At 46.5% G+C, this 23977-nt stretch overlaps 1 protein-coding gene across 1 annotated transcript in view; it reads right to left on the bottom strand.

Annotated features, from left to right (window-relative positions):
• Window positions 1–23977, bottom strand: part of QSOX1 (quiescin sulfhydryl oxidase 1) — a 74558-nt gene that overhangs the window by 9799 nt on the left and 40782 nt on the right. The window contains exons 2-5 of the mRNA XM_073643281.1: window positions 3937–4037; window positions 3772–3820; window positions 2837–2933; window positions 656–746 (exon numbers count right to left, since the gene is read on the bottom strand). Coding sequence (XP_073499382.1) covers window positions 656–746; window positions 2837–2933; window positions 3772–3820; window positions 3937–4037 — 338 coding nt within the window. The remainder of the gene's footprint in view (window positions 1–655; window positions 747–2836; window positions 2934–3771; window positions 3821–3936; window positions 4038–23977) is intronic.

Below are 23977 nucleotides of genomic sequence, written 5' to 3'. Positions count from 1 at the left end.
TCCAAGAACTTCTACAACGGTTTGCTGTTCCTGCTCCTTCAGCCACTGGTTTCCAGCAGTACTACGCCAATATAGTAACAAAAGGATGTAATATTGGCTCTTTTGATTGTTTGTCTCCATGTATGATGATTAGATTTTTAATTTGAAAGGCATCGAATGGCATCAGGGACTTTTTAAATTTTGAAACAAGACATGCCCCAGAAGAAGCTAAAAGAGCGAAACTCAAGGTCGGGCAGGACTCTAATATATCACATGTTGAATTGTATACTAAAAGCTTATTTAAATTGATGTTTGTATTATTTAGAAAATACACTCCCTCCTTACTATTTAAACAATCAAGGCTCACTGATCAAACCATTGCCAAAACTGTGATTGCTTGTGTTGCAAGAATATAGACTTTACTAAATATCACCTCTACTCTATTGTTGCAGCGGAAAAAGTAATATTAGATGGCAGCCATGCAAATGAATGGCTTCATTTAATACTAGGATGGCCGAGTCCTTCAGAGCGTCTCTTTATTTTGTCTCATAAATGTGGGTCTCAATTGGGTGACACCCATATAACCCAATAGTTCATATAGACAGGGGTTGTCCCTTTAATTCTAATATTTCAGAGTACCACAGGTTTACACATGTCTAGTGTTGTGAGTCCTTACCTCTCGTCCCATGTACTCTTCAGGCTGTTCAAAAATCAAAGCAAGATAGGCTTCATCATTATTTTCAAAAAAATAGTCAACCTCAGGGGCGCTGAAAGAGAAATGTATTACTTTTCAGTGAATAATACAGCACAAATCGTGTGTGAGATGTACAAATGGCAAAACAAATATTAAATCATAGCCATTGTGAATTGTCCAATATAAACTATTAGGCTGTGTGCCCACGATGCGTTTAAGCGTTTCCGCAGCGGCAAAAACACTGCAGAAACGCTTAAAAAACGCTTGGTAGAAGGCCTGCCATGTTCCCCAATGATAATCCGCATGTGCTGTGCACATGCTGCGGAAATTTCCGCTGCGGATTATCATTGCGGAAAAAAACGCAGCACTGCCAATTATTTTGTAGAAGTGCTGTGTTTTCGCCGCCATTGACTTGCATTGAAATGCATGGATTACGCATCACTGTATATGTAGATGCGCATTCCACGCGTTTCAATGTGCAGATGGTGCCCGGGTGTGGAGGACAGGAGACTCTCCTCCGGACCCGGGTACCATAGAACCTGTGAAAAAAAGAATAAAATAAAAAATAAATGTTATATTTACCTTCTGATGGCCCCCGGTGCGCTTGTCCTCCCTTGGAGGCAGATTGCGGTGGACTGAAGGACCTGCGCTGATGTCATAGTCATGCGACGGCAGGTCCTTCAATGTGTGTAGTGCACCGCGAGCTGCCGGCAAGGGAGAACGGAGCGAAGCAAGACTGCGGGGGCCATCAGAGGGTAAGTATAGATTTATTTTTTTATTTTTAACCTTTCTTTAAGGTCACACTATATAAATCCATGCCGTTTGCATGGATTTATATAGTGTGACCAAGCTGACAAGCACTTTCCAAGTGATGCTAAAATCGCTTGGAAAGCGCTTGTCAACCCGCATGCGGAAATGCATGTGAAGAACGCTTCACATCCGCTTGTCCCTGCCAGGAAGATGCAAAAATGCTCAGGAAAAAATCCGGAGCATTTCTGCATCGTGGGCACATAGCCTTAAGGATTTATCACACACTGTGGTTGTTTCACTGGTTTGAGACAAAGGCTTGTTCAAACAACCGTAAAAATTGACGAGCGCTATCCGTCATTTAATTCTATGGGACCGTGCACATGTCCGATTTTTTCCTTGAACGGAGTAGGTCCGAGAAAAAAAAAATCAAAAAAAAAATCGCAGCATTCAAAAGTTGCATCCAATCGTACCGCACTCGGCCATTCATGTCCATTTGTTGTCGAAAAAAACTGGACCGCACTCAGATGACATATGGGTGTGGTCCGAATTTCAAGGATTGACAGAACCGTGAAGATGGAGAATTTTTTTTTTATTCTGCACATCTGAGAAAATCGGAGCACATTAGCATAATCAGCCCGATTTTCTCGTATAAGAGAAAAAAGGTCATGTGACAAAATTCGCTATGCGTCGCTGCTACTTTGCAGCGCAACACAAGTGAATGGGGTCTCATTTTGACCCTGCACCGGATTTTTTGGCTACCCGCTTGTTCTGATCGCAGTACCCTCGGGGGTTGCAATGCATTCACTTATATTGTGCTGTGATGTAGCAGCGACACATAGCGAATTTTGGCAGCGAGATAGATGTTGTTGCCAAAGTCGTCGTGTAGCCGCAGTCTAAAGCTGATCAAAGGGAAGTCTCATCAACGGGAGCCTTCTAATTTATTGTATTGATTTATTTTACTCACTTATATAGCGCCATTAATTCCACAGCACTTTACAGACATTATCATCACTGTCCCCATTGGGGCTCACAATCTGCATTCCCTCTCAGTATGTCTTGGAATCAGCTATTCACGGGGGTAGTAGTGGTGGGAGGAGGAATAATTGTACATTTAGGGATCAGTGCATGTCACGGTACGCACTAAAAATCAATAAAGTCCAGGATACTAATTATTTTCCAAGGGTATTGATGATTTCCACAAACAGGAAGAGTTATACAGGGCGCTGCTCATCATTTTAGAAGTCTAGGGTGCCAAGTTTATTACCTAATAAAACATACTACAAGTGTTATTTTACAGGTTACAAGTGTTACTTTACAGACTGAAAAGCCTATTATTCCACTGTACAATGCACACATGAAAGTGGAGTCAATTTGCAGCAAGCGTCCATCATTTCTGCTCCGCCGCAATCATACCTGATTGGCTCGAGTGGAGGACACGCGGGAGGTGGAGTCTCTTTTTGCGCCTCTAGTTTATCGATGATGAAGTGTCTCATATCATCTGGTTCACGACCTGCAGAAATAAGGAGGATGAGTATAAGGTGACAGTCTAGAATGGATGGAAAAACAGTAAAAAAAAAACTAAGAGCCAACTCTTTATATATGTTTTCTATTTAATGATAAAAAAAAGGAACAGGTTACAAAGAAGCTGAGCACAAGCTGTCCGGCTAGAAAAAAAAATAGATCTAACAAAAGATAAAAATATATATATATATATAACCTGCTAATAAACAGTCATTATCAAAGCTGGCGCTGTTGGCCTCGGTTCCTGAACCCTCCAGAGGAGAACGTTTCCTTTATTGGCGTGTGACCAGTTCTGTGCGTGACGCGATGGTGGCTGACCAGCCCTCTTCAATAAATAAGCCAGCCCCCTACTGGGTCATAGCTGATACATAGACAGAAAAGGGGGCTGGCTTTTGAAACGAGTCAGTCGGCCCCCTTTACACACAGTGATGGTCACAGGAAGCGCTTTTCTGAATAGAATCCAACATAAAAGCAGATTACAGAGGGATGTAGTTGGAGCTTTGACCAAGACCGTATAGTTGTAAGTATCTTTTTCTTTATATTTTTATTTTAATAACTGTGGAAACTTGTTAATTCATTCACCAAAGTAGCATGGACAGTTTAGTTAAGTATAAATTCACATAACATGTAAGTGTAAATGCAGGTTTGATGGACCGACACTTACAATTTTCATATAAAGTGTCCACTATCCAACTTTTTGGCCTTAAGTTTGGGAGAACCAGAGGAGTTCATGTTATGACAAAAGCTAACTAGAAACTTGGGATAAAAACCCTATAAAATCAAAGACAAAATATAAAAAGAGAAGAAAAATAAAGTAGTTCACATACTGGGAAACTTGATACCATTCAATGGGTTTTTGGTAAAAGTTTTGAAAAACTGAAAGAAAAAAAAAAAAAGACAAGACACGGTGAGCAGGATTTATACTGTTCATATGTGATTGACATTGTGATCAGAAATCAGGTAATAACAAGAAACGCGAAAGAGGCCGTTACCTGTACAGTGGGGAATCCTTGCACTCCAAAGTCTCTACACGTTGGGCTATTGGACTCCTTGCCACAGTCTAATACAGAGAGGTACACCGCCGGCCGCCAATCTGTGCAGAGAAGAATTGATGCATTAGCTATGAATTTCATCTTAAGAATAGATAAAAAGTTTGGATGAAATTCTAATAGTCCAATATAAAATCAATATCAGTATTCAATGCTTGAAAATAAATGATTTGTAATGGTTTTTGTACTGTAACCCAATGGTCGTCCACAACTTGATAATCTGAAAATAAACAACCAAAAAACAAAATAAACTCCAGACTACCGCCTCCAACATTGATTGCCTGCAATGGCCAATTGATGTACCCCATCAAGAGAGACAGTCTGCTAGTTCTCACTTCGGCAACAATTGACATGTTACCGCTGCAGCCAATCAGTAGCTGCTGATTTGCTGCAGGGGTTACTAAATGTCTAGAAATGTATAGAAAGCAAGGAGACTGGATGAAGCTCAACAGTACCAAGAAACAACACGAGTCCAGTAGAAGACAATGTGTTGTTGTTTGTGGACGCCTTTAATGAGAAAAGGATTTCTCCCCATGTGAGAATGTGTAGGTCCTCTAAGATGAGGCTTCTGATACTTTTTCTTCTGGGTCCAAACTAATTTAGTGTCTGGGGGATAGCTAGGCATTTCATCTACAGTGGTGTGAAAAAGTGTTCACCCCCTTCCAAATTTCTTATTCTTTTCCATGTATGTCACACTTAAATGTTTCAGATCACAAAACAAATCAGAAACAAAGTAATTGAGATATATCGGTCTGGAAAAGGTTATAAAGTCATTTCTAAAGCTTTGTGACTCCAGCTAACCACAGTGTCAGCCATTATCCACAAATGGCAAAAATATGGAACAGTGGTGAACCTTGTCCAGGCGGACAAAAATTACCAAAAGAGCGCAGTGATGACTCATCCAAGAGATCATAAAATACCCCACAACAACAACAAAAGAACTGCAGGCCTCACTTGCCTCAGTTAAGGGTCAGTGTTCATGACTCTACCATAAGAAAGACACTGGACAAAAATGGCATTCATGGCAGAGTTCCAAGACAAAAAACACTGCTGAGCAGAAAGAACATAAAGGCTCGTCACAGTTTTTCCAGAAAATATCTTGATGATCGCCAAGACTTTTGGGATAATGCTCTGGGGACTGACAAGACAAAAGTTGAACTTTTTGGAAGATGTATGTCCCATTACATCTAGAGTAAAAGTAACACAGCATTTCAGAAAAGGAACATCATACTAACAGTAAAAGATGGTGGTGGTAGTGTGATGGTCTGGGGCTGTTTTGCAGCTTCAGGACCTGGAAGACTTGCTGTGGTAAATGGAACCATGAATTCTGCTGTTTACCAAAAAATCCTGAAGGAGAATGTCCGGTCGTTTGTTCGTGACCTCAAGCTGAAGTGCACTTGGGTTATGCAGCAGGACAAGGATCCAAAACACACCACCAAGTCCACCTCTGAATGGCTTATGAAAAACAAAATTAAGACTTTGGAGTGGTCTAGTCAAAGTCCTGACCTTAATCCGATTGAGATGCTGTGGCATGACCTTAAAAAGGCGGTTCATGTTCGGAAACCCTCCAATGTGGCAGAATTACAACAATTTTGCAAAGATGAGTGGGCAAAATTCCTCCAGAGCATTGTAAAAGACTCATTGCCAGTTATCGCAAACGCTTGATTGCAGTAGTTGCTGCTAAGGGCGGCCCAACCAGTTATTAGGTTTAGGAGGCAATCACTTTTTCACACAGGGCTCTGTAGGTTTGGATTTCTTTTTCCCTTAATAATAAAGACCTTCATTTAAAAACTGCATTTTTATGATTACTTGTGTTATCTTTGTCTAATATTTAATTTTTTTTTGTGATCTGAAACATTTACGTAAGTGTGACAAACATGCAAAAGAATAAGAAATAAGGAAGGGGGCAAACACTTTTTCACACCACTGTATATAGCTTCCCATGAGCAGTTGTCTGAAGAGTCGGGCCAGTGTCCTGCTCTGCCCTCATCCAAATTGTGATCGGCTGACACAATGTAAGGTTTTGATTCTAGAGAGAGGATACTACAGTCCAGATTGGGTACACCTTGTCGCGGTGGGATGGCTTTTATGCTTTTATGATAAAAAATAGTGTAAACTAAGTATCCTATGTGATTTATATGCACTACTACTATTTACTTACTACAGGGTACATGCTCATTTTGCTTTTTTTTTTTCTTTTGTTATTCTTTTGAGGAGGGGAGATCCAGGCCCATGTGGGAAGCGATTGCATTCACTTGCTTAGCGGTATTAGCAAATCTTACAGACACCCTAATAAACAGATCTCAGTCTAGGGAGGAGTCGCTTTAAAAATAGTGCAGAATGTGAATTACTAGGTATTGTTGCAATAAAGGCTGAATCATATCTATATAACTACTTCACATATATCGGCGCAGGGGTGAACCACTGAAAGTTACAAAATTAGATGGGAGGCGTGCGAATGTTGTCAAAGAGGTAGATTCATTAGGCTAATGAAACCTGTCTCCAGTCTATATCAGTAAGAACCATGTGCTGCACCTTCCCACAATCATAGGCTGTAAATGCATGCACACCCAGAGGCCAGTTTATTGGGATCCCCACCCCAGGAATGGATCATTAGGTCAGAAAATGGTAAAACTGGTTTAATGTCATTAATAGGCAAGTGAACATTCAAGAAAAGCCGAGACCTCGGGCAAACGGCTGATCATTTCCCCAACATCGGTTGCTGCAGAGGAAATGAAGGGTTACAAGGCAGCCATTCAGGTGGACAGTCTAAGTCATCCTGAGGCTGTGTTCACATTACCATATATTCGGTCACAGTGCTATCGAAACTCAGAACTCGGACGAATGTTATTCAACAGGGCTGTCTCGATGACAGGTTGTTTTTTTTCATGAATGTGCTTGAGGAAAAATAAAAATGATGAAAATAGTGCATGCTGCCATTTTTTTTATATATGTGTTGGATAAATCTCGCCTTTTCAAGTCTATGGGTGCGCAAAAAAACCCAAAACGGATCCCTTACAGATGATCCATACAGCATCGGATTTTTACAGACACATTGCAATTCTTTAACATAGGAAACTGTATTTGGTCATGTCAATTTGAATAACTGCGGATATACACTGAATAAAAATATAAACACAACACTTGTTTTTGTTCCTATTTTTCATGAGCTGACGTCAAAGATCTAAGACTTTTTCTATGGACACAAAAGGCCTTTTTCGCTCAAATATTGTTCACAAATTTTTCTAAATCTGTAGAGCTCCTTTGCCGAGATAATCCGTCCACGTCACAGGTGCGGCATATCCAGATACTGATTAGACCATGATAGCACAGGTGTGCCATAGGCTGCCACAATAAAAGGCCACTCTAAATTGTAAAGTTTTCCAATATTTGTGGATCCGTTAGGGACGGGGACGAGGACGGGGGGGGTCAGAAAACCAGTCAGTATCTGGAGTGACCACCAGTTGCCTCACATAGTGCAGCACATCTCCTTCACAGAGTTGACCAGGTTGCTGATTGTGGTCTGGGGAATGTTGGTCCACTCCTCTTCAATGGCTGCGAAGTTGCTGGATACCGGCAGGACCTTAAACATGCTGTCATATACACCAATCCAGAGCATGCCAAACATGCTCAATGGATGACATGTCCGGTGAGTATGCGGACCATGCAAGAACTGGGATGTTTTCAGCTTCCAGGAATTGTGTACAGATCCTTGCAACATGGGACCGGGCGTGGTCACGCTGAAACATGGGGCCGGGCGTGGTCACGCTGAAACATGGGGCCGGGCGTCGCCACGCTCAAACATGGGGCCGGGCGTCGCCACGCTCAAACATGGGGCCGGGCGTCGCCACGCTGAAACATGGGGCCGGGCGTCGCCACGCTCAAACATGGGGCCGGGCGTCGCCACGCTGAAACATGGGGCCGGGCGTCGCCACGCTGAAACATGGGGCCGGGCGTCGCCACGCTGAAACATGGGGCCGGGCGTCGCCACGCTGAAACATGGGGCCGGGCGTCGCCACGCTGAAACATGGGGCCGGGCGTCGCCACGCTGAAACATGGGGCCGGGCGTCGCCACGCTGAAACATGGGGCCGGGCGTCGCCACGCTGAAACATGGGGCCGGGCGTCGCCACGCTGAAACATGGGGCCGGGCGTCGCCACGCTGAAACATGGGGCCGGGCGTCGCCACGCTGAAACATGGGGCCGGGCGTCGCCACGCTGAAACATGGGGCCGGGCGTCGCCACGCTGAAACATGGGGCCGGGCGTCGCCACGCTGAAACATGGGGCCGGGCGTCGCCACGCTGAAACATGGGGCCGGGCGTCGCCACGCTGAAACATGGGGCCGGGCGTCGCCACGCTGAAACATGGGGCCGGGCGTCGCCACGCTGAAACATGGGGCCGGGCGTCGCCACGCTGAAACATGGGGCCGGGCGTCGCCACGCTGAAACATGGGGCCGGGCGTCGCCACGCTGAAACATGGGGCCGGGCGTCGCCACGCTGAAACATGGGGCCGGGCGTCGCCACGCTGAAACATGGGGCCGGGCGTCGCCACGCTGAAACATGGGGCCGGGCGTCGCCACGCTGAAACATGGGGCCGGGCGTCGCCACGCTGAAACATGGGGCCGGGCGTCGCCACGCTGAAACATGGGGCCGGGCGTCGCCACGCTGAAACATGGGGCCGGGCGTCGCCACGCTGAAACATGGGGCCGGGCGTCGCCACGCTGAAACATGGGGCCGGGCGTCGCCACGCTGAAACATGGGGCCGGGCGTCGCCACGCTGAAACATGGGGCCGGGCGTCGCCACGCTGAAACATGGGGCCGGGCGTCGCCACGCTGAAACATGGGGCCGGGCGTCGCCACGCTGAAACATGGGGCCGGGCGTCGCCACGCTGAAACATGGGGCCGGGCGTCGCCACGCTGAAACATGGGGCCGGGCGTCGCCACGCTGAAACATGGGGCCGGGCGTCGCCACGCTGCAACATGGGGCCGGGCGTCGCCACGCTGCAACATGGGGCCGGGCGTCGCCACGCTGCAACATGGGGCCGGGCGTCGCCACGCTGCAACATGGGGCCGGGCGTCGCCACGCTGCAACATGGGGCCGGGCGTCGTCACGCTGCAACATGGGGCCGGGCGTCGTCACGCTGCAACATGGGGCCGGGCGTCGTCACGCTGCAACATGGGGCCGGGCGTCGTCACGCTGCAACATGGGGCCGGGCGTCGTCACGCTGCAACATGGGGCCGGGCGTCGTCACGCTGCAACATGGGGCCAATCTCTTCTGATCGGTCTCCCTCTTACCAAACTTTCTCCTCTCCAATTCGTCCTGAATGCGGCAGCCAGGGTCGTATTTCTGTCCAGTCGCTTCAACGATGCCTCCATCTTGTGCCAGTCATTACACTGGTTGCCCATTTGCTACAGAGTCCAATATAAACTCATCGCTCTCACCCACAAAGCTCTCCACAGTTCTGCGCCGCCTTATATCTCCTCTCTCATCTCTGTCTATCGCCCTACATGTGCCCTCCATTCTACAAATGACCTAAGACTAACATCCCCCATAATCCAAACCTCTCACCTCCGTCTCCAAGACTTCTCTCGTGCTGCGCCAGTTCTCTGGAATGCTCTACCCCAGACGATCCGACTGATGCCTAGCCCCCACGTCTTCAAGCGTGCTTTAAAAACCCATCTCTTTAAACAAGCCTACCACCTCAACTACTCAGTAAACCAACTTTCCCCTGTTCCCCCCTTCTAAATATTATTCAGAATCTGTTCCCTTCTCTTCATCTGTCTCCACACCCTCCATGCACATGTGGCGCCCCTGAGGGTTCAGTCGTCACAGGGGTACTGCACCTCAGATAGAGGTGTGGTATCTCATCTTCCAGGTAAGGATGGAGCACTTCTCAGGACCCTACTTCAACACTCAACACTACACCACTCCTGTCCTGTAGGGGGCCTAAATGCACCAGGGTGCTGCCCCGGCCCGGGATAGAGGAGATGGGGGGGAACCAAAGATAGGGGGAACCATGTAGTGGGTGAGGGTGGAGGACACACTTTAAGGGTACACTTACCAATTCATATATAACCTACGGCCATCTTAAGTTCAAGGTCTTTGATTGTGATCTTCACCGCTGATTGTGGCCTTCTGATAGAACCTGCAGCCTACTGAAGATACACGGTCCTCGTTCTCTGGCCTTGAGGCGAGGAGCGGGTCTGACTTAACCACTGCCTCTACCCGGTCAAGGTCCCTACCTAAGAAGGCCTGGAGGGGAGCAGAGGAGAAAAGCTCCACAGGCAAAAGGATCCCAGGGGGATACGGACGGAGCGGCATACGCCACCTGTATTTCTTACTCTGGCCTAGTCAGAGGGACTCCTGCTGCAAGAGGGGTGACCGGCCCCCGATATCTGACTCTGTTACTTCAAGTCTCTGTCAGAAAAGCCCGGAGGCTTAGTGGATCCCAGGAGGGATACGGACGGAGCGGCATACGCCACCTGTATCTCTCTACCTGCGTTCATCCAGAGGGACCCGGCCTTACACCTTGTTCTAACCACACAAACAGTCGAGTGAAGACTCAGTGGGAGAACTCACCAAGGAGAGGAACACACACACCAGAGGGGTCTCGACAGGTGCTCCTGATTTATCTGGAAAGTGCTGGACCCCCTTTCTGGTGGCCGCAGCGAGGAGCAGAGGGAAGCTTTGCGGCTAAAGTTCATCTTAATGTGAGTAAAAACCCTGGATGACTTCACACCCCGCTTCAGCCTGTTATTTCCTGCGCGGCACTGCACCCACCCTCCTTTCTCACACTGCCCTGAGGCCTGCTCTGCCTGTGGGGAGCCGTCCCATCTAAGCTGCCTGTAACACCGGCCTCAGTGGACTGAGACAGCGCTGGTGTCCATCACCGGGAACCGTAGGTGGCGTAGTCGGAAAATTACCACTCAGCCCCGAAAGCCCATTAAATCTTTTATGTGATCGCCCTGGGCACGGACCGGGTCTAGGCCACGACTGCATCCCCTCAACATCAGCAAGAGGCCCGGTTCCGAGTAACCCCACTTCCCAGGGTGAGGGCTGTGAGCGTCACACACACGATAACGGTACTCGATACTTGATTATTGCACTTAAACATACAGGCTGATGACCGGATCATGCAGCTTTATATGAAAATCTCTATTATAATTGCCAGACCTGATATAACAAGCAGTTTTCACCTGTTGTGTCCCCCCATTTCCTTGTAGATTGTAAGCTTGCGAGCAGGGACCTCACTCCTAATGTAACTGTTTAAACTGTCTTACCTTGTATTGAATTTATTGTCTGTACATGTCCCCGCTTAATTGTAAAGTGCTGCGGAATATGTTGGCACTATATAAATAAAAATTATTATTATTAGTTTCTTATGGGGCCAGGCATTATCATGGTCTAATCAGCATCTGGATATGCCACACCTGTGAGGTGGACAAATTATTTCAGGAAAGGAGAAGTGCTCACTAACACAGATGTAGACAAATTTGTGAACAATATTTGAGAGTAAAAGGCCTTTTGTGTACATAGAAAAAGTTTTAGGTCTTTGAGTTCAGCTCGTGAAAAATGGGAGCAAAACCAAGTGTTGCATTTATATTTTTGTTTAGAGTATAAAATGGATGACAATACAGATGTAAAATCGTCCATTTTTTTTTTTTCTGAATGAAACTTGGATGATTTTTTTAGACGCTTTTGTGAACTTAGCCTGAGAGAAAGACATTGCTAATTTGCAACTCTGTTCACTAAATCCGAGCTCCATGAAAAATCTGCTCCTACGACCCATACAATATTAGATATTATTATGTCTCATGACAAATGCTTGCATTAACAATTCAGATCTGCAGAGTCACACTGACCTAAATATCCATTAGGAAATTGGTAAAATCGTGATTTCATGATGTAAAGGTAAAGGGCTTGTCCTACCATTACAACCCCTGTACAGATCATGCTGTTACTAAATGACCCAGTAAAAAATTATGACGTTTACTTACTTAACCCCTTCAGGACCCAGCCTATTTTGACCCTAAAGACCTTGGCATTTTTGTCAATTCTGACCAGTGTCCCTTTACGAAGTAAAAACTCTGGAACACTTCAACGGATCCTAGCGATTCTGAGATTGTTTTTTCATGACATATTGGGCTTCATGTTAGTATTAAATTTAGGTCGATAATATTTGCGTTTATTTGTGAAAAAATCAAAAATATGGGAAAAAATGTGAAAATTTTGCAATTTTCAAATTTTGAATTTTTATTCTACTAAACCAGAGAGTGATGTGACACAAAATAGTTAATAAATAACATTTCCCACATGTCTACTTTACATCAGCACAATTTTGGAAAAAAAAAAAAATTTTGGTAGGAAGTTTGAAGGGTTCAAAGTTCATCAGCAATTTATCTTTTTTCCAGCAAAATTTACAAAACCATTTTTTTAGTGACCACATCACATTTGAAGTCCCTTTGAGGGGTCTTTATGACAGAAAACACCCAAAAGTGACGCCATTCCAAAAACTGCACCCCTCAAGCTACTCAAAACTACATTCAAGAAGATTATTAACCCTTCAGGTGCATCACAGGAACTAAAGCCACATGGAAGAAAAAAATGAACATTTTTATTTTTCTAACAAAAATTTTCTTTTAGCCTAAATATTTTAATTTTCACATGGGTAACAGGATAAAATGCATCCTAAAATTTGTTGGTCAATTTCTCCTTAGTACACTGATACCTCATATGTGGTCATAAACCACTGTTTGGGCACACGGCAGGGCTCAGAAGGGAAGGAGCGCCATTTTACTTTTTGAATGGAAAATTAGCTCCAAAAGTCAAATTGCACTCCTTCTCTTCTGAGCCCTGCCATGCGCCCAAACAGTGGTTTATGACCACATATGAGGTATCAGTGTACTCAGGAGAAATTGACCAATACATTTTAGGATGCATTTTATCCTGTTACCCATGTGAAAATTAAAAAATTTAGGCTAAAAGAAAATTTTTGTGAAAAAAAAGTACTTTTTTGTTTTCACAGATCATTTTGTGAAGCACCTGGGGGTTCCAAGTGCTCACTATGCATCTAGATAGGTGCCTTGGGGGGTCTAGTTTCCAAAATGGGGTCACTTGTGGGGGAGCTCCACTGTTTAGGCACATTAGGGGCTCTCCAAACGCAACATGGTGTCCGCTAACAATTTGAGCCGATTTTACATTCAATTTGTTAGCGGACACCATGTCGCGTTTGGAGAGCCGCTGTGTGGCCAAACATTGGAGCTCCCCCACAAGTGACCCCATTTTGGAAACTAGACCCCCCAAGGCACCTATCTAGATGCATAGTGAGCACTTGGAACCCCCAGGTCCTTCACAAATTAATCCGTAAAAATAAAAAAAGTGTTTTTTTTTCCACTTTTTCATTTTTATGAATCAATTTGTGAAGCACCTGGGGGTTCCAAGTGCTCACTATGCATCTAGATAGGTGCCTTGGGGGGTCTAGTTTCCAAAATGGGGTCACTTGTGGGGGAGCTCCAATGTTTGGGCACACAGCGGCTCTCCAAATGCAACATGGTGTCCGCTAACAAATTGTCGGCTCAAATTGTTAGAAGACACCATGTTGCGTTTGGAGAGCCGCTGTGTGCCCAAACATTGGAGCTCCCCCACAAGTGACCCCATATTGGAAACTAGACCCCCCAAGGCACCTATCTAGATGCATAGTGAGCACTTGGAACCCACAGGTCCTTCACAAATGGCAGTGGCAGTGCCTCTCCACCACCATTAGCTTCAATTATCCTGCACAGAGCCCGAACCAGCCAAATCCCTTATCAGGAACTGCTGTCTGAGGGTCCCAGGAGTCAGAGGCGAGCTTCTGCCAGACTCAGAGAGTCCAACATGGGCCGCAAAAGGCAGAAGGATGCCGGGGCCTGCAGCAGTGCCTCAGCCCAAGATGGCACCGAGACAGAGGAAGAGGCGGGAAGGAGGAACACAGCCTATGCACGGAGGCTGGAGGCTTCAGCACGGCTGCACAGGTATGCGAGGGGCATGAAGGCAGATGAAGAAGGAAGTGAAGGCAGTGAGAAGCATGGAGATGAGGAGGAAGATGGTGAGGAGCTGCCTGTGCCTGTGCTACATAATGAACAGCAGGAGGAGGGGGATGGTGACACTGTGCTGGCAGCTGAAAGTTCAGATGAGGCAGAGCCGACTCTGCGAGATGTATTCCAGGCTGTCTTATACTGCAAGACTGCTTTAACTGCTCTGACAAAGCAGGTGAACGGTGTGAAAGCCGACATGGGAGGCATTGAGGCTTCTATGCAGAAAGTTACAGCCAGATTGACTGAGGTGGAGGGCAGAGTTGGTGTAACAGAAGATCATTTAACCTCAGTGCAAAAGACGCAGCAACAGCACACTCAGAGGATCACGGTAGTGGCTAACAAAAACGATGACCTGGAAAACCGGTCACGCAGGAACAATTTGCGTATTGTGGGCATCCCTGAAAAGAGCTGAGGGTGCTGACCCCACGACCTTTGTTGAAACCTGGCTGCTGGGAAAGTTTGGGTCTAATATCCTGTCGAGGGTGTTTGCTGTGGAGTGTGCCCATCGAGTGCCCATGAGACCCCCAGTGCCTGGAGAGGGCCCTCGTACGATGTTAGCCAGAATCCTGAACTGCAGAGACCGGGACACTATCTTACGTAAGGCCAGAAAATTGACAGATCTTACCCTGGAGGGCAAAAGCATTGAAATATACCCGGATTACTCGGCTGAGGTGCAAAAGCTGCGGCTACGGTATGGTGAAGTGAAGAAACAGCTCCGCTCTTTGAATGTGAAATACTCTACAATTTATCCTGCCAAATTAAGAGTGGAAGCCTTTGGAAAGGTCAATTTTTTCCCGTCACCGGTAGAGGCTGCCTCGTGGTTGGAGCGGAACCGGAGCAAATTGAGAGAAGCTGAGGACTCGGCACGGTGAATGCACGACCCTGCTATCCTGACCACTGGACAGGGTTGTGGCTCTGCATTGCTCTGCGAAACCGCAGAGGAGGGGGAGAAACCCCCGCTGGGATCTACGTCTTATAGTTTTATAGTTAATTTGTTTGATTAATGGTTCGGGACTATGCATACTATTGATTATGTGGTGGAGAGACTGCCAATGCTGGAGGAGGACACGGCGCATGTTGATATGCGGTATACTACGATGTTGCTCAGGTTCTTTGAGCTCCCACTCTCACGTTGGGAAGAGAGTGACAAGAGAAGGGTGGGGGGAGGGGGAGGGAGGGGGGGAGGTGGATGGGTTGGATTTGCGGGAAAATGGGGTTGCTTATGCTGTTTGACCTGGTATGCTGGGGAACAAAATGGGAAGATGTTACTTGATGATGGTGGATTGTTTTTTCTAATGCACAATGAGTAACCGTACGGTTCGGATTTTAAGTTGGAATGTACGTGGTATATCTGACAGGATTAAGAGGGCAGCAGTTCTGAATCACATCAGATCTTGTGATCCTATGATTGCGTGCTTACAGGAGACCCATCTCACTAGAGATACTAGGCACTGGCTATCGAGAGGGTGGATGTTAAAGACATATCATTCCACTTATTCCTCGTACTCCAGGGGGGTGTCAGTCCTAATACACAAAAACGCACATTATGAAGAGCTGGCAGTGCAAGTAGACAGTGAAGGGCAGTATGTATGGATTGCGTGCAGATTGTATGGACACAAAATGATTTTAGTGGCTTTATATATATCCACCTTATTCTAAAAAGGAACTTCAAGCAGTAATGGACTTGACGGCCAGATGGGGGGAGGCTCCGATGTTGATTATGGGAGATGTTAACAACACCATGAATGATTACTGGGATAAAGTACGTCCGGCAGGTATGGAAGCTGGACGGGACGGAATGACTGCATTTGGCACCTACGTGGGGGAGCTGGGGCTGGTGGATCTGTGGAGAGTACGAAATGAGGGTAAGAGGACCTTCTCGTGTCACTCGGCTACACACGGAACACTGTCAAGGATAGACCTGGCTTTTGGGGATACTGCTATGGATGGGATGGTTGGGGAGGTGGAATACCTACAGAGGACTCTATCGGATCATAGTCCTATGGTTGTCACGCTTCTAGTGGGATCTGCTCAGGGTCAGAGGGGAGGTTGGCGTCTTCACCCGACGTGGCTTAAAGTGGTGGATATGGGTGGCATAACCAAAGAACTAGAGCACTTCTTCCAAGTGAATGAAGGGAGTGCTGAGGCCACAGTGGTGTGGGAGGCTATGAAGGCATTTACGAGGGGACTCTTTATAAGTGAGATCTCACGGTGTAAGACCAAAACTAAATTGGCAGATCAACAAATAAAGGATGACTTGACAAGGGCAGAGGCAGACATGATTTTGGCGCCAACGAGTGTAGCTCACAATAGACTAAAATTGGCACAGGAGGCAGTTAATAAACTGCACATGATGCAAGCTGAGAGGAAAAGGGCATTTCAGCAAGCCCAATTCTTTGAGGAAGGAGAGAGAGTGGGTCACTTGTTGGCGGTGATATCTGCGGCACAGAGGGAGTCTTCCAGGGTATACAGGTTGAGAGACCAAACGGGGACGACTCTGACAGACACAAAGGACATATTGGAGGTCTTCAAGGAATATTACATGGCACTGTACAATTCAAGAGTACGGGACACGGAGGGGGCCGTAGAGGAATTTTTGGAAGGCATCTCACTGTCTAAATTGTCTGAGGAAGATAGGATGAGGTTGGATGAACCTGTGAGTGTGGAGGAGGTGGAATGTGCAATTCTGTCTATGCCCAATAACAAATCACCGGGTGCTGATGGTCTACCTGGAGAGGTGTACAGGGAGCTGGTGGAACTGCTAGCTCCAAAATTGAAATCTGTGTTTGATGAGGCTTTGGTGAAGGGGGCGTTACCGAGATCAATGGAGGAAGCGGTGATAGTGGTTCTGCCAAAGGAGGGGAAAGACCCCATGGATGCGGAGTCGTATAGGCCCATATCGTTGTTGACAACGGATGTCAAAGTACTCGCTAAGATCCTGGCCACCCGGCTCACCGGGGTTGCGCATACTGTTATTCACGAGGACCAGTCGGGCTTTATGCCCAACCGCTCCACGGCTGTTAACTTGAGAAGATTATTTCTTAATATGCAGCTGCCTGCTGATAATGGTGGCGGGAGAATAGTGATGTCATTGGACGCTAGAAAAGCATTTGATAGCGTGGAATGGAAATATTTATGGAAAATCATGGAAATAATGGGATTTGGCCCCGCATTCATGGCCTGGGTGAAGTTATTGTACTCATCCCCAAGGGCGGTAGTTAAGGTGAATGGTGAACGGTCCGGGATGTTTGACTTACATAGGGGCACAAGGCAGGGGTGCCCGCTGTCCCCGCTATTGTTTGCGGTGGCAGTGGAGCCCCTGGCAGCCAAAATAAGAGCTGAGAGAGGAGTGGTCGGATTTAAATTTGGGAGGCTGGAAGAAAAAATATCACTGTATGCCGATGACATCCTGTTATTTCTGGAAAATGCAGGAGAGACATTGGGGTGCACGATGGATGTAATTAAACACTTTGGGAGCATTTCGGGACTGGAGATAAACTGGCACAAGTCTTATGTCATGGCTGTAGATAGACCAATAAAAGCGGAGGAGATAGATGAGAGGGGGAAGCAGCTCCAGCTGGTTTCACAATTTAAATACCTTGGGATATGGGTGGCGCTTCCATTGACATGATTCACGGATCTGAGTTTAGTTCCTCTGCTAGAGAAATTTAAAAAGAAAATAGGCGCATGGTGCCAATTGGCTTTGACGGTGACGGGTAGAACTAACCTGATTAAGATGGTCCTTATGCCACAACTAATGTACGTTTTGCACAACTCACCGATATGGCTACCAAAAAAACGGTTTCAGGGTATTGATTCTATCTTCAGATCCTTGATATGGGGCAAGAGGCAGGCAAGGATTAAATTGGGAACGCTGCAAAATGGGAAGGAGGAGGGAGGATTGGCCGCACCCAATCCCTGGGTCTATTTCTTGGCAGTACAGGGCCAGCATGTCAGGGGATGGAGAGAACCCGATTGTGGAGGGGCAGCTTGCCGGGTGCTGGTACATGTGTCGGGGAGACGCCCACTGGTCCAGGCGTTAGAGGATGGTACCTTTAAGAAATTGGGAGCAATATATCCTACCTTAGGCTTGACTCAGAAGGTATGGGACACTATTAAAAAGATCAGGGGGGGGACGGGCTGACTAAGTACTCACCGGTGTTGGGCAATGAACATCTGCCGGAACTTAATAAGCTGTGTCAAATGGGCAATTGGAAGGCGCAAGGAGTGAGATATGTGTGCCAGCTGCAGAGTGGAACGGACCTGAAGACCTTTGAGAAATTGAGAGAAGAATTTGATTTGCCTTTGGTGTGGGGATTTCAATACTATAGGCTTCGACATGCTTGGAGGGCACAGTGTGGATTGGGAGCCATGACGGTTCAGGGTGACATTGTACTAGACTCTGTGTGCATGAAGGGAGGGACGAGGGGAGTCATATCGAGCCTATATCATGACCTACTGCACTCCTATCTGGGGGGAAATCACTTCATTGCAAAGAGTAAATGGGAAAGGGAGGTGGGTACCCTCACAACAGAACAATGGGAGGCAATTCTAGAATATGTCCCGAAGATCTCTCTAAGCGAGCAGGCACGGATCTCCCAATTATACATAATACATAGGACATACAAAACACCGCTGCGCCTGTACAAGGCGGGCTTGAGGGGAGATTCCAATTGCCCTAGATGTGGCACGGACCAGGCCGGACTGCTACACATGCTATGGTCATGCCCGCGGCTAGTGGCTTATTGGTTGGTCGTTGTTAACAAAATTGAGAAGGCTTATACATGTACAATTGACAGAAACCCGGTGCTGTGTGTTTTGGGGGAGGTGGATGGAATACCTGTCTCAGAACATTACAAAGTGGCGATAGCGCGATTGCTATATGTGGCACGCAAACTAATAGCACGAAAATGGACAGATTCGGAACCCCCCACTAGGAGGGAATTTATTGCTCAGACACGTACGGTAATGCATTTAGAGGAAAGCATTTACAGGCGGAGGCATGGAGAGAGAACTTTTGGGAAAATATGGTCCGCATGGATGGCGGTAATATGATTGTCAATGTTCCCAGGTATGCCCGGCATAAGGAGTATTGGCGGGAGGGGGGAGGGGGGAGAGGGTTTTGACTGTATTACTACACGTTATGTGAATTGTTATATGTATATTGATAACTGTTTGCTGTAAATTTTTGAAACCTAAATAAAAATAATTGGTTTAAAAAAAAAAAAAAAAAAATTTCAAATAACCTTAAAAACAGCCTACTAACAACTTCTAAGACTTTTGGTATAGCAAGGATTCATTTGCTAACCCTTTTAATCTTGGATAGATAAATTTAGCTGCAGCCCTGGGGCCAGTGCAGACGGTCGTAAATTCTCTCTGAGAAAATCGGTTAGATTATGCTAATCAGACTCTAGTCCGAGTTTGATCAGAGTGGAATCCAATTTTCTCACAGGATGAGATTAAAAAAAAAAAAAGTTTCTCCACCTTCTCCATTATGTCTGGCCGTCAAAATCGGGATGAGAGTGCCATCCGAATCGCAGAAAAAAAACAAAGTATGGATGACAAACTTTGTGTCTTATTATCTGCGCTCCTCCGTTTTCATAAAGGATCCAGCGTCCAGTATTTAAATAAAATCCATTTATTGCAAGCTAAAATCAGACGAGTTTCGCGGACGTCTCGTCCGCTTCATCAGTGCATAGCTTATGCAAAGGGGCAATTTATACAACACCAACTATGTGAATTGTTTAATTTTAAAACGGTTATGCCGTTCTTGGCGCCAAGTTTTTTTCATGCTTACCTGTGTATTTATGTCTGCACGATGAGGCATTATGTATAAGCTATGCACTGATGAAGAGGACGGGACATCTGCGAAATGCGTCTGATTTTAGCTTGCAATAAATGGATTTTATTTAAATACTGGACGCTGGATCCTTTATGAAAACGGAGGAGCGCGGATAATAAGACACAAAGTCTCTCATCCATACTTTGGTTTATTGCGGATCCCAGAGGGGTTGGTGTCTTCTGCAGCACTCCACAGGCAAATATATGAGTTCACATACACATTCACACAACTCAGCAAGGTGAGCGTCACTGCTATATTTTATTTCAATTTTCCTTGGTAATGGCACGATTTACGCCCCTCTCCTATCTTTACAATCTAATTCTCAGAGGCAAATTGTGCATGCTGTGATTCTCTTCCTCTAACCATCTGGTCCAGGGAAAAAAATCTGACACACAGCTTCAAAACCAAGGATAGCACTAGTTCAATTAAAATGGTGGTGTGCACAAGCCCTTACAATTATAACATGTAGGGCTGTGGAGAAAAAAAATAATCCTTACACAATGTCATAGCTTTCAAGGTTGAAGGTAGACATACACACGTGGTCAAAATTGTTGGTACCCCTCGTTTAATGAAAGAAAAACCCACAATGGTCACACAAATAACTTGAATCTGACAAAAGTAATAATAAATTAAAAATCTATGGAAATGAACAAAATGAAAGTCAGACATTGCTTTTCTGCTTCCACAGAATTAAAAAAAAAAATTAAACTCATGAAATAGGTCTGGACAGAAATGATGGTACCCCTGAAAATAATGCGACAAAAGGGACATGTTAAATCAAGTTGTGTCCAGTAATTAGCATCACAGGTGTCTACAATCTTGTAATCAGTCAGTGGGCCTGTATATAGGGCTACAGATACTCACTGTGCTGTTTGGTGACATGGTGTGTACCACACTCAACATGGACCAGAGGAAGCAAAGGAACGAGTTGTTTCAGGAGATTAGAAAGAAAATTATAGACAAGCATGTTAAAGGTAAAGGTTATAAGACCATCTCCAAGCAGCTTGATGTTCCTGTGACTACAGTTGCACATATTATTCAGAAATTTAAGATCCATGGGACTGTAGTCAACCTCCCTGGACGTGGAAGCAGGAGGAAAATTGATGACAAATCAAAGAGATGGATAATATGAATGGTAACAAAAGAGCCCAGGATAACGTCTAAAGAGATTAAAGGTGAACTTCAAGCTCAAGGAACATCAGTGTGTGATTGCACCATCCGTCGTTGTTTGATCCAAAGTGGACTTAATGGGAGATGACCAAGGAGAACACCATTGTTGAAAAAAATCATAAAAAAGCCAGACTGGAATTTGCCAAACTACATGTTGACAAGCCACAAAGCTTCTGGGAGAATGTCCTATGGACAGATGAGACAAAAATGGAAGTTTTTGGCAAGGCACATCAGCTCTATGTTCACAGATGGAAAAATGAAGCATATCAAGAAAACAACATGGTGGAGGCTCTGTTATGTTCTGGGGCTGCTTTGCTGCATCTGGCACAGGGTGTCTTGAATCTGTGCAGGGTACAATGAAATCTCAAGACTATCAAGGGATTCTAGAGAGAAATGTGCTGCCCAGTGTCAGAAAGCTTGGTTTCAGTCGCAGGTCTTGCAACAGGATAATGACCCAAAACACACAGCTAAAACACACAAGAATGGCTAAGAGGAAAACATTAGACTATTCTGAAGTGGCCTTCTATGAGCCGTGACCTAAATCCTATTGAGCATCTTTGGAAAGAGCTGAAACATGCCGTATGGAAAAGGCAACCTTCAAAACACGAGACAAATGGAGCAGTTTGCTCATGAGGAGTCGGCCAAAATACCTGTCGAGAGGTGCAGAAGTCTCATTGACAGTTACAGGAATCGTTTGATTGCAGTGATTGCCTCAAAAGGTTGTTCAACAAAATATTAAGTTAAGAAGAACCATCATTTCTGTCCAGGTCTATTTCAAGAGTTAAAAATTCTGTGGAAGCAGGGTTGAAAAGCAATGTCTGACTTTCATTTGTTCATTTTCATAGATTTTTGATTTATTATTACTTTTGTCAGATTCAAGTTATTTCTGTGACCATTGTGGGTTTTTCTTTCATTAAGCGAGGGGTACCAACAATTTTCACCACGTGTGTAAGTCCATTGAGCTCAATATACCTAAAATGTTGATCTAGAGCACACTGGCTCGCAGGGCGTGCAGGCATCGCACTGTCAACTGTATTGGCATCGGCATTACACTGTATGGAGGACTATGTGGGGCCCATTATACTATATGGAGAAATATGTGGGGCCCTTTATACAGTATGGAGGACTCTGTGGGGCCAATTATTCTGTATGGAGGACTATGTGAGGCCATTGTACTGTATGGAGGACTATGTGGGGCCCATTATACTGAATGGAGCACTATGTGGGGCTCATTATACTGTATGGAAGACTATGTGGTACCCATAATACTGTATAGAGGACTGTGTGGGGCCCATTATTCTGTATGGAGGACTATGTGGGGATGGAGGACTATGTGGGGCCATTATTCTGTATGGAGGACTATGTGGGACCATTATACTGTATGGAGGTCTATGTGGGGCCCATAATACTGTATGGAGGGCTGTGTGGGGATTACAGTTCGGGAATCATACTGTGATGGGGTCACCATACTTTGCCAAAGGGGTTGGGGGGATACAGTAGGGTCATCATACCGTGCATGTGGAGGATACTGTGGAAGAATTCACTGTGGGGGGTGTCCTACTGTATTTGGGGGCACTTTTCTTAGCATCATACTTTATTATCTGCAATATTCAAGGATTATTAGCCTTTGTTATTACTTATGTGGCACCCCAGGGGTCTGGTTTTCACAGTAACAGCAGTGTTATGTCTGAGAGCAGGTGGGAGGTCTCTTGGTCAGGAATCCTATGCATGCCACACCTCCTGCCCAGTCCTGGGAGGGGAAGGACTTCCCCTATATAAACCTGGGGCTGAGGCAGGGTTAGGAGAGAGAGAGAGAACAAGAGTAGAGAAGAGAAGCAGCATAGGAAGAAACAACAGGAGCTCTGTGGGAGCAGTGCTACAAGGAGTCAGGGGCTGGCAGCTGCAGAGCTCGCCCTGACTGAGAAGTTATCACCGGACCCGGAGTCCGAGGCTGTGGGGACTAATCCTTACCCAGCAGCAGAAACCGACCGGCAGGGGATTGCAGGTCCTCTGGCCCAGAAACCCGAAGGCACGGTCACACGCGTGGGACCAGCACCGCCATCGTGGAGCGGAAGCCATTAGAAGGCCCCGAGTCACCGGCCATACGGGTGAGCACCACACGGTACACTCAGGGACGTGGGCTACTTTTACCCGCCTCTAGCAAGGTAGCCAGAAGAGTACAGTTAGCTGGGAAGGCCTACAACTCCACCTGGCCAGGGGAGATCCCATCTGCTCAAGGACTGACCAGGCCCCGATCGCTAGCAAGTACTCCGGGAGGGTCTATCTTTGTCACCAGTAAAGACCCTGAACTACACGCATCGTCTCTTTGTGGTTCCTGCTACCCCCATCATCCACGTCGGCTGCCCTGAGGCCATACCCCTCCCGTTGGGGGTTATACCATCCCCGCTGCACCATCCTTCCACCGGCCTCAGCGGTCTGCCCTGCAGCGGCAGCTCCAAAGCTGCATTCAACGGGTGGTGTAGTCATCCAACATCTACTGCTAATAGACTCGCCACTTAGTTTGAATCCCTGGGCACGGACCGGGTCACCGCCACGAGACTACTACCCCCATCTGATCCGGCTCCGGGTAAGCCCCCGTGCGCGCGATGCCGCACGACACAGAAGGCCCAGGGGCGCGTCAACTTTTGGCGTAGTCGGCAGGATTTCATGCCCGCAACCACCGGGTACTGCGTGCCTGAAAAAGACTGTTCAAACTTACCAGTGGTGAAGTTCCCCGCCATCCGGCGCCATCTTTTGCCTTCTTCCCGCCATCCGCGAAGTTTTCCCGCCATCCGGCGCCATCTTCTGCCTTCTTCCCGCCATCCGTGGAGTTTTCCCGCCGTTGGACGCCATCTTGAAGACGCCGCGTGGGAAGAAGAGGGGCGTGGACTCCGAAGG

This window comes from Phyllobates terribilis, unplaced genomic scaffold, assembly GCF_046119375.1.
Source record: "Phyllobates terribilis strain yellow unplaced genomic scaffold, ASM4611937v1 Scaffold_8__6_contigs__length_399053987, whole genome shotgun sequence".
Lineage (NCBI taxonomy): Eukaryota > Metazoa > Chordata > Amphibia > Anura > Dendrobatidae > Phyllobates > Phyllobates terribilis.
This window is presented reverse-complemented; position numbering and strand designations above follow the sequence as displayed.